General features: G+C 40.1%; 1 protein-coding gene across 7 annotated transcripts in view; it reads right to left on the reverse strand.

Annotated features, from left to right (window-relative positions):
- ERCC6L2 (ERCC excision repair 6 like 2) overlaps positions 1-14,425 on the reverse strand; it is a 57,546-nt gene that overhangs the window by 17,289 nt on the left and 25,832 nt on the right. For all 7 annotated transcript variants that reach the window (XR_014516918.1, XM_083464755.1, XM_083464756.1 and 4 more), the window contains 7 exons: positions 14,081-14,152; positions 12,301-12,446; positions 10,274-10,369; positions 10,074-10,173; positions 5,955-6,107; positions 3,959-4,039; positions 886-2,062 (listed from right to left, as the gene is read on the reverse strand). Coding sequence is in view for 6 of the 7 variants with exons in the window: in XM_083464755.1 (XP_083320881.1) it covers positions 886-2,062; positions 3,959-4,039; positions 5,955-6,107; positions 10,074-10,173; positions 10,274-10,369; positions 12,301-12,446; positions 14,081-14,152 (1,825 nt within the window). In the remaining variant the exon portion in view is untranslated. The remainder of the gene's footprint in view (positions 1-885; positions 2,063-3,958; positions 4,040-5,954; positions 6,108-10,073; positions 10,174-10,273; positions 10,370-12,300; positions 12,447-14,080; positions 14,153-14,425) is intronic.

Here is a 14,425-nt window from a genome sequence, read left to right on the forward strand (position 1 = left end):
TCATGTGACGGCGTCAGCCCAAATCCAGGCCTGATTGCTCTTGGCCTGCCCTGCTGACAGATGCATCTGAGCTGTGGATCTTTCGCTTTCTCATTGGGCAGTACCCCAGGGTTTGGACTGCACTCCTAAATAAGAACATGAAATCTCTGTTGAAAGCAGCAAAAATTCAGAAGCAATTTTTGATCATCTTGAGATGCTAACAACACAAATGGTTCTGTATTGTCTGTAAGTTCACACAATACAAACAGTGTTTGGTTAAAGTAAACACTCCACTATTTAGAGTCCAAAAAGATAGCATAAGAGCAACAGTGAATCTACCACATTTACTCAAGTCTAATGCTCACCTTTTTTGGGCCAAATTACTTTGTGAAAATTAAGGTGCACATTAGGTTTATGGCACATTTACGTCTTCCAGCAAATCCTTTTTTTGGTTTCAAGGTTCTGAAAATGGAGGTGCGCATTAGATTCAATGGCGCATTAGACTCCAGTAAATACGGTAGTAAGACCAATAAAACAGAAGAAAGTTTTAACTGGAAATAAAGCTTAGTTTAGACTGTAATGCAGACTGGCAGTAAACCTGTCTCAAAAGCTCCCCTTATTCTAAGCGCTAATGGCAATTTCAAAGAAAGCTTCAATTGTTGATATAGGATTATGAGACAGCTAAGGCTTTGTCTTCACCAATATTTGTTCTTGTTTTAGAAACAGGTCTTTACAATTATTTGACAAAATAATCCTCCAGGTTTGTAAAGAAATTCTTTCCAACCCTGTCCTGCTGTAAATACACTCATTTGAGAAATAGGAGAAAACTCAAAGTGCCTTTGCTTTAAAGCATCATTCTCGGAACCCTATTGGTTATTCTGCACTGTATGATATATTTGTAATTACCAAGAAGTCTGTCCAGGGATCCCACATTTTTTCCTTGACTTTCAAATATTTGCTCGTTGAAAGAAATCTGGTGCTTATCGGAATAGTTTCGTTTTCTCAGAGTCAAAGAAGGACTCTTCGGATACACTGGCGATTTGGGTTTAATTTGAATTCCACACCTCTCACTATTTAGCCTCCCTCTTCGTATATTAACTGGGAAGCTGTCTTCTGGTGATGAGAACTCATCTATGTGAGAATCGGCATCGCTTTCCCCAACACTCAAATTGCTCTTGTGCAACACAGTTCTTGTGGAGGAGGTATCAAGCCTCCTGTTAGAGAACCGTTTTTCTTTCAGAATGCCGGTGAATTTCTGCTTTCCTGATCCAGACATCTCAATATCATCAGACTCATCACTGATATCACTTGCTTCTTTCACTGATGTGATTTTTCGGGTGTTTTCAAATGGTGTCATTTCGCTGTAAGGTGAAACACTCCTGCTACTGTGCTCGGAAGTCAAATGCTTTTGCAGAGATGTATGCGTGGAGCCTTTTACTCTTCCTAAACATTCACAATTTGTTGCTGCACCTTTACTGCTTTTAACAGATTTCTGGTCAGAAGGAACTTGAGAAGGAAATATGATATCATCACTGTCACTTGAACTGCATTCTGTCTCCATAACGACCCCAACTTGATTTAAAATATGCATGTCTTTGTATTTATTTCCAGGGTCCTTTTCTTCTTCAGGGTGTAGTGAAATACGATAATCACAGTCTGTAGTTTCTCTATGAAACTCTTGTTTCGCAGCTTTGATTGGTGACAATAAGTCTCTCTCAGGTCCTGCAGTACTGCAGCCGTCCTCAGTTTTCAGGGAACATTCATTTCGGGAGCTTTCTTTAGGTATTTGCCACATTGATTTACCGCCAACACTTTCACCACTGGAGACAGCAATGCAACTATCATCCTCAGTAATTTCAGTGCCCTTTTCTAGTAGTTTAGGAAACCCACACTGCAGCAAAGTAAGCTGTCCCTGCACAACTTTGCTGTTCTTTGTATTGCAAGATCGGCTTTGTTCTGCTTTGACTTTGGAATTTCTCGCAGGCTCCTCGTCACTGAAGTCACTGCCACAATCAAACTCTTCCCTTTTCGACAGTTTCCTGGGACTGGCAGCGTCTTGATCTTCACAACCAGCCTCCGTGTGCTGAAATCATGCGAGAAACAGGAAAATATGAAACAAAACTGCAATTGAAAACGTGTCTTCAAACTATCAATGCTTACTTTCAATCTTCAAATGACATGCCATAGTCATAATTATTAAAACAGGGTGGGAGGAGGCTCCTGTAAACCTTTTCTTGTGCACTGTGGGATCTACATAGGAACTGGAACAGGGGCTCCCCTCCATCTTTGTCCAGATTGCTGGATCAGAATTCCTGCCATGGAGAGATGGAGCCCTCCTATTTGAAAAGGATGTGCATGGATCCAGCTCATAAAATACAATTATCAGACATTTAAAAACGTAGGAAAATGGCATTATATATATATATTTCTTTTTTTAAAAACCACAACTAAAGTTTGTAAATGTTTCTAGATTATCAGCTTATTGACTCTTATTATCTGCTTATTGACAAACCATTCCCTCTGGTTTGTTACCTACTATTTGGTTATGGAGAAGCAACTTCCTCATTTTCTTACCATATCTTTCAATGTCTCGTTTTTGTGCAGCTTTTAAAGATGCATTCTTATTTGACCCGGCAGCAACCAAAACTAAAAAGCTCAACTTATAGGCTGATGCTTACAGGGCAACTGGGAAGCAAGTCCAAGTCCATTCCGTAGGGCTTACTTTTCAATACACTTACAATTGCAGGCTTAATTGAATTATTTGTAAGAGGGCACACTGGAGAAGTAGCTAATCTTTAATGACAGAAACAAAAAACTTCTTGATAAAAAAAGACCTTTTACTTATTTTTACAGAACTTGCTTGGATGCTTAATGGAGTCTCTGTTTTATTGTGTGACATTTTGATGATACCGCTTACAGTATATTTATGGTATAGTAGCTATGTGAGCTACATTGGACTTCTTTTAGAAAGGTTTTTTAAAAAAACACCTACACAAATAGCAAAACTAATTATAGATAAGCCAAGGTTCCCAATTATAAGAACATTAGAATTTAAATGCAGAAAACAGGCCTTTCTAAAATGATGTAGAGTTATACTCATTTGTGCCCACCCCTCTTCTGATGGAAAGCTCTTTGATCCAGTGGAGGAAGGAAGCTGGTCCAGTCAAATGCGACTATGGGGTTGCGGCACTCATCTCGCTTTCAGGCCGAGGGAGCCGGCATTTGTCCACAGACAGTTTTCTGGGTCATGTGGCCAGCATGACTTAACCGCTACTGGTGCATGGAGGACCATGACAAGTGCCAGAGCGCATGGAAACAGGACACCGTGACAGAAACCAGAGCGCACGGAAATGCCGTTTACCTTCCCGCCACAGTGGTACCTATTTATCTACTTGCACTGGCGTGCTTTCGAACTGCTAGGTTGGCAGGAGCTGGGCCAGAGCAATGGGAGCTCACTCCGTCGTGGGGATGCGAACCGCCGACCTTCTGATCAGCAAGCCCAAGTGGCTCAGTGGTTTAGACCACAGCGCCACCCGCCTGCTAGAAGGAAAAAAGCTCCCATCAGCCAAGGAGACACCATTAAATTCAACCTCTAATGGCCACATTTTCTTTCTTTCTTTCACAAGTGTATGTTTTAAAAACACCAATAATTTGTTGTTAAATTCCTTGTTCCTCTCCATTTATTATTTGGTACGTTACGCTGTTCTGCCAAAAAAATCACTTGGCAGATTCAAAATGAAAAACGCCACGTAGGTTCATAAGCCAGAAAAGTAACTTTATACAATGTGCACAGAAATGTTTTGAAGTACGGAGAAGTTTAGGACACTTTTAATCCCGCCGTCCTAGGTTTTTCCCCTCCAGTTTCCTCTGGGTCTACTCCAACTGACAGCTCAAGACTTTATCACAGTTAGCAGATCCAAAATCTTAAAGCAGTGCATTTCATAACATGTGAAAACAGAAAGGCAAGTTGATAATTTACCGTTTCTGTCGCGTCTCCCTGGGGTTCCTCTTTTAACCATGTAGTAGCTGTCATGACACCAGCTTCCACTTGGCCCTCTCTCTAAAAAATGAAGCAATTTACTAATGGTTAAGTTTACATCATGTAGACTCTCTGGTCTGATCAGTCACCTTTCTGCACACCAGTGCATGCCTGTTCTAGATACTAATAATGGAGCCATTCTCAGAGTGCTGATCCTTGTGCAGCCAAAATGGCAACACAGACACACAGAGAGAGAGATGTCAGGGCATCAGCAGGCTTGGGGGAATTGCTTTATTTGCATTCAAGGACAGAGTTAGCAGACCTTAATTCCTGATATTTTCCTGGTTGGGTATTATTGATATATATATACAGTCATACCTTGGAAGTCGAACGCCTTGCAAATTGAACGCTTTGGTTCCGGAACGCCGCAAACCCAGAAGTGAGTGTTCTGGTTTGCGAACGTTCTTTGGAACCCAAAAGTCCGACGTGGTTTCCACAGCTTCTGATTGGCTGCAGGAGCTTCCTGCAGCCAATCGGAAGCCGCGCCTTGGTTTCCAAACATTTTGGAAGTCGAACGGACTTCTGGAACGGATTCTGTTTGACTTCCGAGGTATGATGTATGTGAATAACTAAAATATCCACGATGTGGCTACAAAGGAGAGGGTTTTTCTCAGTAATGACGCTCTGCTCAGGGAATGCCTCCTCCTCTTACATTCGACTGGCGCTATGATGGGTTTTCGGCACTAGGTGGGGGGTTTTTTTGTTTTAAACCATTCAGCTTGATTGGTGCAGATGGGCATCTCTGCCCTTGATGGACTTGCTTAAGTTGTTTCTTGTTTGCTCTTTGGAACTATACTGACTTTAACTATTTTATTTTGAATTACTACGATGTACCCTGATCTGGGAGAATATTCCATGAAAAACAGGTTAGGAGTTTCTCAAACAAATAAATATTAAAATATCAAGTTAATGTGGTGGTGAGGAAGCTCAAGCCTTCAGAACTCTTCCCAGGTTATACCTTCTCTCTGTCTCGGGATATTCTGTGCCCTTCTCAAATACTTTTGCCTGGCTGGAATGTTTCTTTGAACTGTGAACATGCTGGTTGCTTGCTTGGGTGTAAAGATGGCTTTGGCCCAGTATACCTGAAGGAGCGTCTCCACCCCCATCGTTCTGCCGGGACGCTGAGGTTCCCTCATTGCGAGAAGCAAAGCTACAGGGAACCAGGCAGAGGGCCTTCTCGGTAGTGCCGCCCACCCTGTGGAACGCCCTCCCATCAGATGTCAAAGAGAAAAATAACTACCAAACTTTTAGAAGACATCTGAAGGCTGTTCAGGGAAGTTTTTAATGTGTGACATTCTAATGTATTTTTAATCTTTGTTGGAAGCCACCCAGAGTGGCTGGGGAAACCCAGCCAGATTGGCGGGGTACAAATAATAAATTCCTTCCAGTAGCACCTTAAAGACCAACTAAGTTAGTTCTTGGTATGAGCTTTCGTGTGCATGCACACTTCTTCAGATACACAGTGTATCTGAAGAAGTGTGCATGCACACAAAAGTTGGTCTTTAAGGTGCTACTGGAAGGATTTTTTTTATTTTGACTATGGCAGACCAACACGGCTACCTATCTGTAACTGAAATAATAAATTATTATACTTATTCTTCTGACTGGAAGGTAGCCTACTGTACAAAGGGTTACACCAACTGCTTGGCCTACGTTTTGCCTCTGGCCCCAGCGACCATTGGCATGTGCCCCCCAAATGGATGCCCATTAGGGAATGCTGCCCTTGGGACAAAAAAGTTTCCCCAGCCCCAAGTTAAGAAAAAGTTACACTTGCAACTAGACTGGATTTCTCTTATGTGGTGAGAAAAGCAATATTACTAACTTTACTGTTGTGAAAATCCTCCCACATTTCAAAACATGTGTTTCTTCACAAGCCTGGTAAGATATAGAGAAAAGACACAGAAATATTCAAAAGGACAAAGGTAAAACACCACACCTCCAGAATCTCTTTTGTCAGACAGGATCCATGGTCCTGAAGCTTGAAAAGGTTATGAATACCAAAAAGTTCTCCTTGGTGTTGCTTTGATCCTTGCACAGCCTCAAAATACCGCTTGGCATTTTCACTTCCCACTACAGCACAATGCAGTTGCTAAAACAGAGTAGAACATAAAAAAATAATAATTCAGGAGCATGTTCCTGCAACATGTCAGAATTTCCTGGCATTTACAGTTTATGCGCCGATTTAGCCAGAGCAGGCAGAAATTCCTAAAAGAGTAAAATATTGTGTTTTATTTTCCCTGGCAGATGCCACCATTGTGGAGTAATATTAACCTGAACAATGTTATTGGAAAATAAAGAAAATGTGCTCTGAAGTCTCCCATGTACCCTGTATAACATAGGAAATCAAATAACTGTGCTAATGTACTCCAGCAGATACACTGTTTTCCAACACACCCAGCTACATACTGCAAATAACGAAACAAGCTAGGCAGTAGATGATCTCCAAGTGTAGGCCACAGCCCCACTACCACAATCCTCAATAGTGAGAATTTAGTTAACATGAGCTAGGGGAAAGCAATATATGATCCACAGGCTACATCTGCACCACCAAGGCTTTCATATTACTTGAGAAGCAGCCTACTTGTCCCTTCCTCATGGTCAACGGGCAAAATCCAATGTGGGACCACAACTGGTGAAAAAAGGCTTCCCACTACTCTCACTTTCCACCACCCTGGTGTAGAGCAATAAAATGCTCAGATCTGAGGCTGGTGGCACAGTATATAGCACAATAGGAGAAGACATTGGAGATAGGAGGAAAATAAAGGCATCCTTTGCCGCTCATCCTTCCTGAAAAATCTACACGCCTGAAAAGCAATATGAAGCTCCTGTTCAAGGCTGCCTAGAGCACAACACTGGAGAAATCCTTTTACAGATCTGCAACGTTTTTTGCAGGTTTCACCTGTTACTTACTATGTTGTACCATGTTGTGAGGCTTGTTGTCCCCTGAATTGCCAAATGCCAGAAGAATCTCCGGACCTCTCTGTTAAGTATATTTGGTTTGATTGACACAGAAATGGAAAATGTATGTGTATCAATGAAGGTTTATAATGGAAAATGGCTAAATGTGTATTGCTAACATTGGCATACACAGTAGTTTTCTAAGTGGACTCAAAGCTCTGGATGAGTTGATAATGAACTAACTGGTGTTTTCTGCTAGCTAACATGTGAGTGTTGTAACTTGGGATCAGATGACAAAAGTATTGAGTTGCAGATTCGCCATCTTGAAAGGATGGTGGCTGTTAGCTTTTCTCTGATAGAGAACACAAGGATAGGATAGTGGCTTTTCAAAAAAGCTGCGTAGCCTTAGGCAGGCTAGAATAGGGGAGAGAGGCACCGTTTTAATCCTTGGAGCTACCATTTATTTCTAAGATGCTGAGCCTGTGCTGGATGGCACATGGATATTTTAGATGTATCTTTGATGCTTATGTTCTGTTTTTGAAGAGTTCTGCACGTAAAAGTTTGAATCATATTTTTATGGGTCTGGACAATGATTTCTTTCAACAGGAGTCAGGTCTTATGCTTCTAGTCGCTTCAAACTGCACAATATTAATATCTGCAATACTCTCTTCCTAATCTAGCAAAAAGGTGTAATCACCACTTGCTGGTCAAAATCCTGGCACTATCACAATTTAAAGTATAATTTGTTTGCAAAAACGGCACTGCGATTTATTTATTTTTAAAGGTTTTACACAGATACTTGGAATGACACCATCTGAAAATACTATTGGGAAACTTCATTTGAATTTACAAGGCAGTGATTTCAATCAAGTTTCTCAAACATACATCAATGCTGCCTGTAAGCTAATTAACAAAATGTATAGCGGGCAGGATTTTTAAGAATGTTTAAAGTCTTGCCAAAGGTAGTTGGCCTAAAAACTGAGCTGTTTTGACAGTGTTTTTCTGTAAAAGACCTGAACTTCAGGACCTCTACAATTATTTATTCTGAACTGATCACATTACCAGCAATATTACTTCCCTCCTCCCCAAACAAACAGTGAGGCCAACACTAGTAACATTCATTATTTCAAATTATTTCAAGAGGAATATTAGCTGCAATTTGTGTAGAGAACAATTCATTTCCACACAGAATCTTTAAGTTGTACTCAGCATAGATCCACTAAAATTCATGAATTTAAGCCCCTAGGTTTCAATGGATCTGCTGCTCTGAGTAGGACTTAGTTGGATATAACCCAGTATTCTTAAAACCATTAAATGTTGGTTCTTGGGTAATTCTTATTTTAATTTTAATATTTTATTGGCCAGGTGTCAAGAGAAGGAGTTCAATGTTGAAGGAGTTTAATATACATAACCCATTAGTGCAAACACACAATAATAAGGTTCCCTGCGGAGGAGATTGCAGCTGCTGCACTCCTCCTCCGGTCCTCCTGCCATAAGCTAGGTCATGGTTTAGTGATGTGGCTCTCCAGGCAAACCATGAGCTGTAAATCCAAGAATAAACCTTGGTTACCGCTTGTGATACATCTGGAGAGAGATCAACGAAGAGCCCAGGTTCAGACAACAAACTAACTCAAACCGTGAGAAGATAAGTTTTAGAAGGCCAGTGAACAATGTCAGAAAATTCTAATGTTTATCAGGGAACTTATTTATAGAGCACCACCAGTGTATACAGCGTTTTACAATGTGATTAATAATAATAATAATAGCAATAATAATAATAATAATAATAATAATAATAATAATAATAATAATTTATTTATACCCAGCCCATCTGGCTGGGTTCCCCAGCCACTCTGGGCGGCTTCCAACAGAATATTAAAATACAATAATCTATTAAACATTTAAAGCTTCCCTAAACAGGGCTGCCTTCAGATGTCTTCTAAAAGTCTAGTAGTTGTTTTTCTCTTTGACATCTGGTGGGAGGGTGTTCCACAAGGCGGGTGCCACTACCGAGAAGGCCCTCTGCCTGGTTCCCTGTAACTTGGCTTCTTGCAGTGAGGGAACTGCCAGAAGGCCCTCGACGCTGGACCTCAGGGTTCAGGCAGAACGATGCGGGTGGAGATGCTCCTTCCGGTATACTGGACTGAGGCCGTTTAGGGCTTTAAAGGTCAGCACCAACACTTTGAATTGTGCTCGGAAACGTACTGGGAGCCAGTGTAGGTCTTTGAAGACCGGTGTCATGTGGTCTCGGCAGCCACTCCCAGTCACCAATCCAGCTGCCGCATTCTGGATTAGTTGTAGTTTCCAGGTCACCTTCAAAGGTAGCCCCACACAGAGCACATTGTAGCAGTCCAAGCGAAAGATAACTAGACCATGCATCACTCTGGCGATACAGTCCGCAGGCAGATAGGATCTCAGCCTGCATACCAGATGGAACTGATAAACAGCTGCCCTGGACATAGAATTGACCTGCGCCTCCATGGACAGCTGTGAGTCCAGAATAACTCCCAGGCTGCGCACCTGGTCCTTCATGGGCACAGCTACCCCATTCAGGACCAGGGAGTCTTCCACACCTACAGGCAAGGAGAGGGTTCCATGCCCTAATGAACTTATAATCTAAATTAGTACAGTCAAGAGACTACAAAGGAAGTGAAGCAAGGAGCAAAGAAAAGAGAGAAGAGGAATGAGAAAAGAAAAGTATATAAAAAAGATTAATGTGACGCAAAGCAATTATATATGTACTTATGCTTCAAAATCAAAAAGCATGGGCACAAATGATATAAATGAATGTGAAACTTGATAAGTCATTGTAAGAACTAGGTGCTTCTTAAGAAATAAAGGGGCGTGTTGGAAGTGTTTAGGTGTTTTATTATTTATGCCTCTGCCATGATAAATGTTGCCCTTTACTAGTTAATGATGAATTAAATGTGAACATTTATTTCAGGCACCCTGGTATATATTCTTTTGTTATATTCTCTCTAGGAAGAGTTTAAATTATATATGAGAATTATTAAATTAGCTTAAAAGCCATAAAGCAAAGATAAAGATTGTGTTAGATTCGGTCAACTTTAATTTTTACACAAACAACTGGTTAACAAGTGCTGTGATTTGATATAAAAAATCAGCAATGTGAACAAAAACACAGTGAAAACCTTACCTGTTTATAAACCTGCCGTAAGTACATCATCTCCTCCACCGTCCCCAAAGAGATTAGCCGAAATACTTTCACATCCCTGCATTGGCCAATCCTGTAAGCTCTGAAAAAACCAAAGTCCTGGGTCAAAAAAAAGAAGAAAAGAGAAGAAGAAAAAAGAGAAGCAATTTCAAAGTAATCAGTTTTTAGCAAGTTGCCTGTACCTGTCAATGGCTTGAAGATCATTCGCTGGGTTCCATGTTGGGTCAAACAGTATAACAATATTTGCACCAACAAAATTGAGCCCCAGTCCACCAGCCCTTATAACAACAGAAGAAACAAAGAGGTGAAGAAATGTGTGTTTTTTTAAATGAGATCACCACTTGTATATAAAGTAGCATTATTTGTTACGAGCATTTTTCCTAGACAAACTGGCAGAAAGTTCTCAAGTTTCCAAAAGGCTATAAATAATGCCACTAACTATACTGCTTTCAGTAGAAACCACAAATAGCATTTCTCTCATCATAACGAACAAACTTACTGCAGTTTCACTGTTCGTGTGCAATAGAGCTACTGTCCCATCATCTTCCATAATCTCACAATACTAGCGATGGAAAGTGACATTCACATTTATTGCGCTACAAACAATGTACATTTTCCAACTATGTTGTTTTGTACAAGATACCTCAAGGTCATTTTCATTCTTCCCCAAAGCGATACAGGATGAAAGAAGGGGGTACAGAGGTTTACATTAACTACGTTGTTCCATTTACAGGAAAAGTCGCTTGCCACATTCAATTAAACTAATGTGCTGTACTTCAGTTTGAAGGGACAGGACACAATTTATGTTCACTTGGGTTCAGAAACTCCAAGGAAATGAAGCTTACTAAACTTTTAAAACGTTATGCTTCTACTTTCCTTGCAACAATTCTTTTCCAACACTTAATAAACTAGACTGAAAACAGTCCAAAATAAGCCATTAAGAAGACACTCTTTTAAATAAATTGGCTAAACCTCAACCATATTGACAAGTTGCATGGACAAGATGTGATGACTTGCTTTCATTAAAATCCTCAGAGTTTTTGCTTGGATCAGAGATAAGTCACCCTGCATGTATATTCCAGGGAGTCAAATTATATGTGTCAATGTGGCATTTTTTTCTCCAACAGTTGCATATTGAACACATTTTCCTTACAAATAAAGCAGCTCAAATTCTGGGTAGGCTTCAAAGATGAAATCTGAAGCATTTTGTAGGAATTTTACATCACATCAATAACATCACATGGGTGTGCAGTCTCTCTTTGAACCCAATCCACCAAATTCCAGTGAGTAATCCTATTACATTTCAATTGGCAGGAAATAACTTCAAGTAACTAAAAATACCCTCCCCATACCTTAGGTCTTCTCTTTTAAGAAAAGTTATTGGAATTAAAAATAGAAAACAAAAGAAACATAGTTGAGAAAAATTACGGGTTTTTAATTGGGCTTATTTTTTCCTGACACAATATTATTACTATATTTGATTACTTAAAATATGTATATACCACCTATTAGGATAACATCTCAAAGCAGTTTGCAATAAAATTCATAAAAAAATGCTACTGTTTGAAACTAGCCCTATAAGTGGGAGGCCTTGAAGACTATTATACTGTATTGGTATTAAATACAGCAAAACAGAATGGTCTCTTTTTGGGGGCTTCGTGAGTGACAAACAAAATGGCATCTTGTGAACAGGGATGTGATATTGTGATGGGCGAGTGAAAAATATAGACCGATTAACTCTAAGCATTAAATACAGCCGAGGCCATGACTGAATTTTTAATTGAATTTCTGAGTTTCTATTTGTGCATGTCACTACTAATTTCTTTCAAATGAAACTGAGGATGGTAGCTTTCAAAAACAACTGCATTCAAGATTATTCTGGTTCCAAAAGGGGAACAAAAAGCGGGGGGGGGGGGCTTTTATTTATTTAATATTATCACTCGTCATTTTCGATCTCAAGCGATCCTCAGAAAGGGTAGACGAAGATGAAGACCGAAGAAATATGGAAATACGTAAGGGATATGACTCATTCCTACCCTAATAGTCTTGATTGATGCAGTCTACTTCCCAGTCTTATAACAGCAGACAGTAATGTTATTGCTTCTTCCCAAGGAAGTGACAAAATGCAAGATCAATCAAGTGGGAGTGCAGTAAATTTGCTATAAATCTCTTAACTACCTAGACAAAAGCAGACACAGCATTTTCTTACATTGTAGAAACGAGGCAAATGTTAACTTCTTCCATGCTGTTGAACTCTTTTACTATCTTGACCCTTTCCTCCGCTTTTGTATTTCCATCGAGTCTTCGGTAATCTAGCCCAGATGCCATGCAATATTGCTCCAGAACATCAAGCAACTGGTGGAAGAGGTGGGGAGACCAGGCAATTAGTACTATTTAAAAAGAACCACAATAAAACCGGCAGATCAAGTGTCTTGAAGGTCTGTAACAGCTCAGAGTTTTCCTACCATCACTCTTTCTCCAAAGTCATAGAATCACAAATATTTAATTAACTTGTAGAAACACTTAACATTTTCCATTTTCCATTTACTGCAGTGGTATGTTTAAATAGTGTGTTGCTTTTCCAGTGGAAGCAACGAACTATTAATTTGATATGGAGAACTCAGATAATGTTTACATTCATTTTTTAATTCAACCCAGGCAACCCTGCCTTATCTCATGTGCCATTTCCCCAAGTCCCATTAGTCAGTTGAAGGAATTCACACATAAGAGGAAGAGGCAAGACAGCTTGGCCTAGGCACTGACAAGAAAGTTTCACAGGATAACCCACATCTCTGCTCAGAAGTAAGTCCCACTGAGTTCAATGGGACTTACCCTCTGGAAGTGTGAACAGGATCGCATCCTCAGTTTATCCAAGAGCTGCCTCACACCTTACATTTTTCCGACAAGGAAATCCTTCTGTGTGAGGAAAAGCATTAATACTTCATAATATAATCATTGTACATGCATCTGTTTTGTTATGCGCACATGCAACTGAACAGCCATAGGTGTGATTGTTATGGGGTATGAGGAAATACTCCCAAGTTTTTCCTACACAAAAGTGTTCGGGGTGTGTGTGTCATGGTTTGACTTTCTCCAAACAAGAACAAGGTTTGGTCTTGGCTTACGAATCATGGTTTGTTTGAGTAAAACAAACCATGGCTCCTGGTTCAGTTATACCGTTAAGCTGAGGGATGATGGTTTGTTGCGCCTGCTGGATTGAAGGGAGGCACAAAGCAGGAGCAATCACTGGGAAACTATGAACTGGGAATTACTGTGACGTGCAGACTGGGCTACTATCATATTTAATACTTTAAGTGGATGATGATGCAGATATATTCAATGCTTTAGGCTTTACTATACATAGTTATAGTCAGTTCCATGTTCTCTTATGTTGCCCCTATTAGCTCGTACAGAGACTATTATCCCATTGCTTAGAAGAGTGCCCAGAAGTTCAAAGTCTGGAATTTACCCATTTTACTTCTTGAAGACGGAAAACTAGAAATTACAGCATTATTCGGAATATTTTGCATGACAGCCTACAAAATACATCAATCGTTTTTACCTACTAGGCCAACATGGACTTTCTATCTTTCTATAAAAATACAAAATAGCCAACCTAGCAGTTTGAAAGCACGCCAAAGTGCAAGTAGATAAATAGGTACCGCTCTAGCGGGAAGACAAACGGCGTTTCTGTGCGCTGCTCTGGTTTCACCAGAAGCGGCTTAGTCATGCTGGCTACATGACCCGGAAAAACTGTCTGTGGACAAACGCCAGCTCCCTCGGCCAGTAAAGCGAGATGAGCGCTGCAACCCCAGAGTCGTTCACAATTGGATTTAACTGTCAGGGGTCCTTTACCTTTTTTACCATTTTATTCTATATCATTTGAACTGTACTAGTACTTATTGTTGTATTAAATAGAGTACGCTGGTTTTTAACCATATAACAAAGAAAGCTATAGTCAGTTTTGTTACAAATCAGGTGAAGCTCACCTTGGTTGAGAAGGAAAAAAGGAGCACTTTATCTTTGTTTTTTCTGAAGTGATTTAAAAGTTTCTGAAGGACCTGGAAGTAAACCATAGAAAAGAATTATTGAATAAACCTCAGGCAAATAATACTTTCACATATATGACAACTTTCCAAAGTTGAGGGTTTAAAAACCACAACACAAAATCCTGAAGAAGAAGAAGAAAAAACAAGTCAACTGATTTGAAGTGACCTCATACAAACTAAAAACATGAGCAGGTCAATGGAAATGACAGGAAGCCAGTGCAATTTATGCTGGGATATATTATCCTGGTGTAAACTTCCCCTATTTCAAACTCTGTTCAGGAGTAG

The sequence above is a fragment of the Podarcis liolepis genome (assembly GCF_965112155.1).
Source record: "Podarcis liolepis genome assembly, chromosome: 11".
NCBI lineage: Eukaryota > Metazoa > Chordata > Lepidosauria > Squamata > Lacertidae > Podarcis > Podarcis liolepis.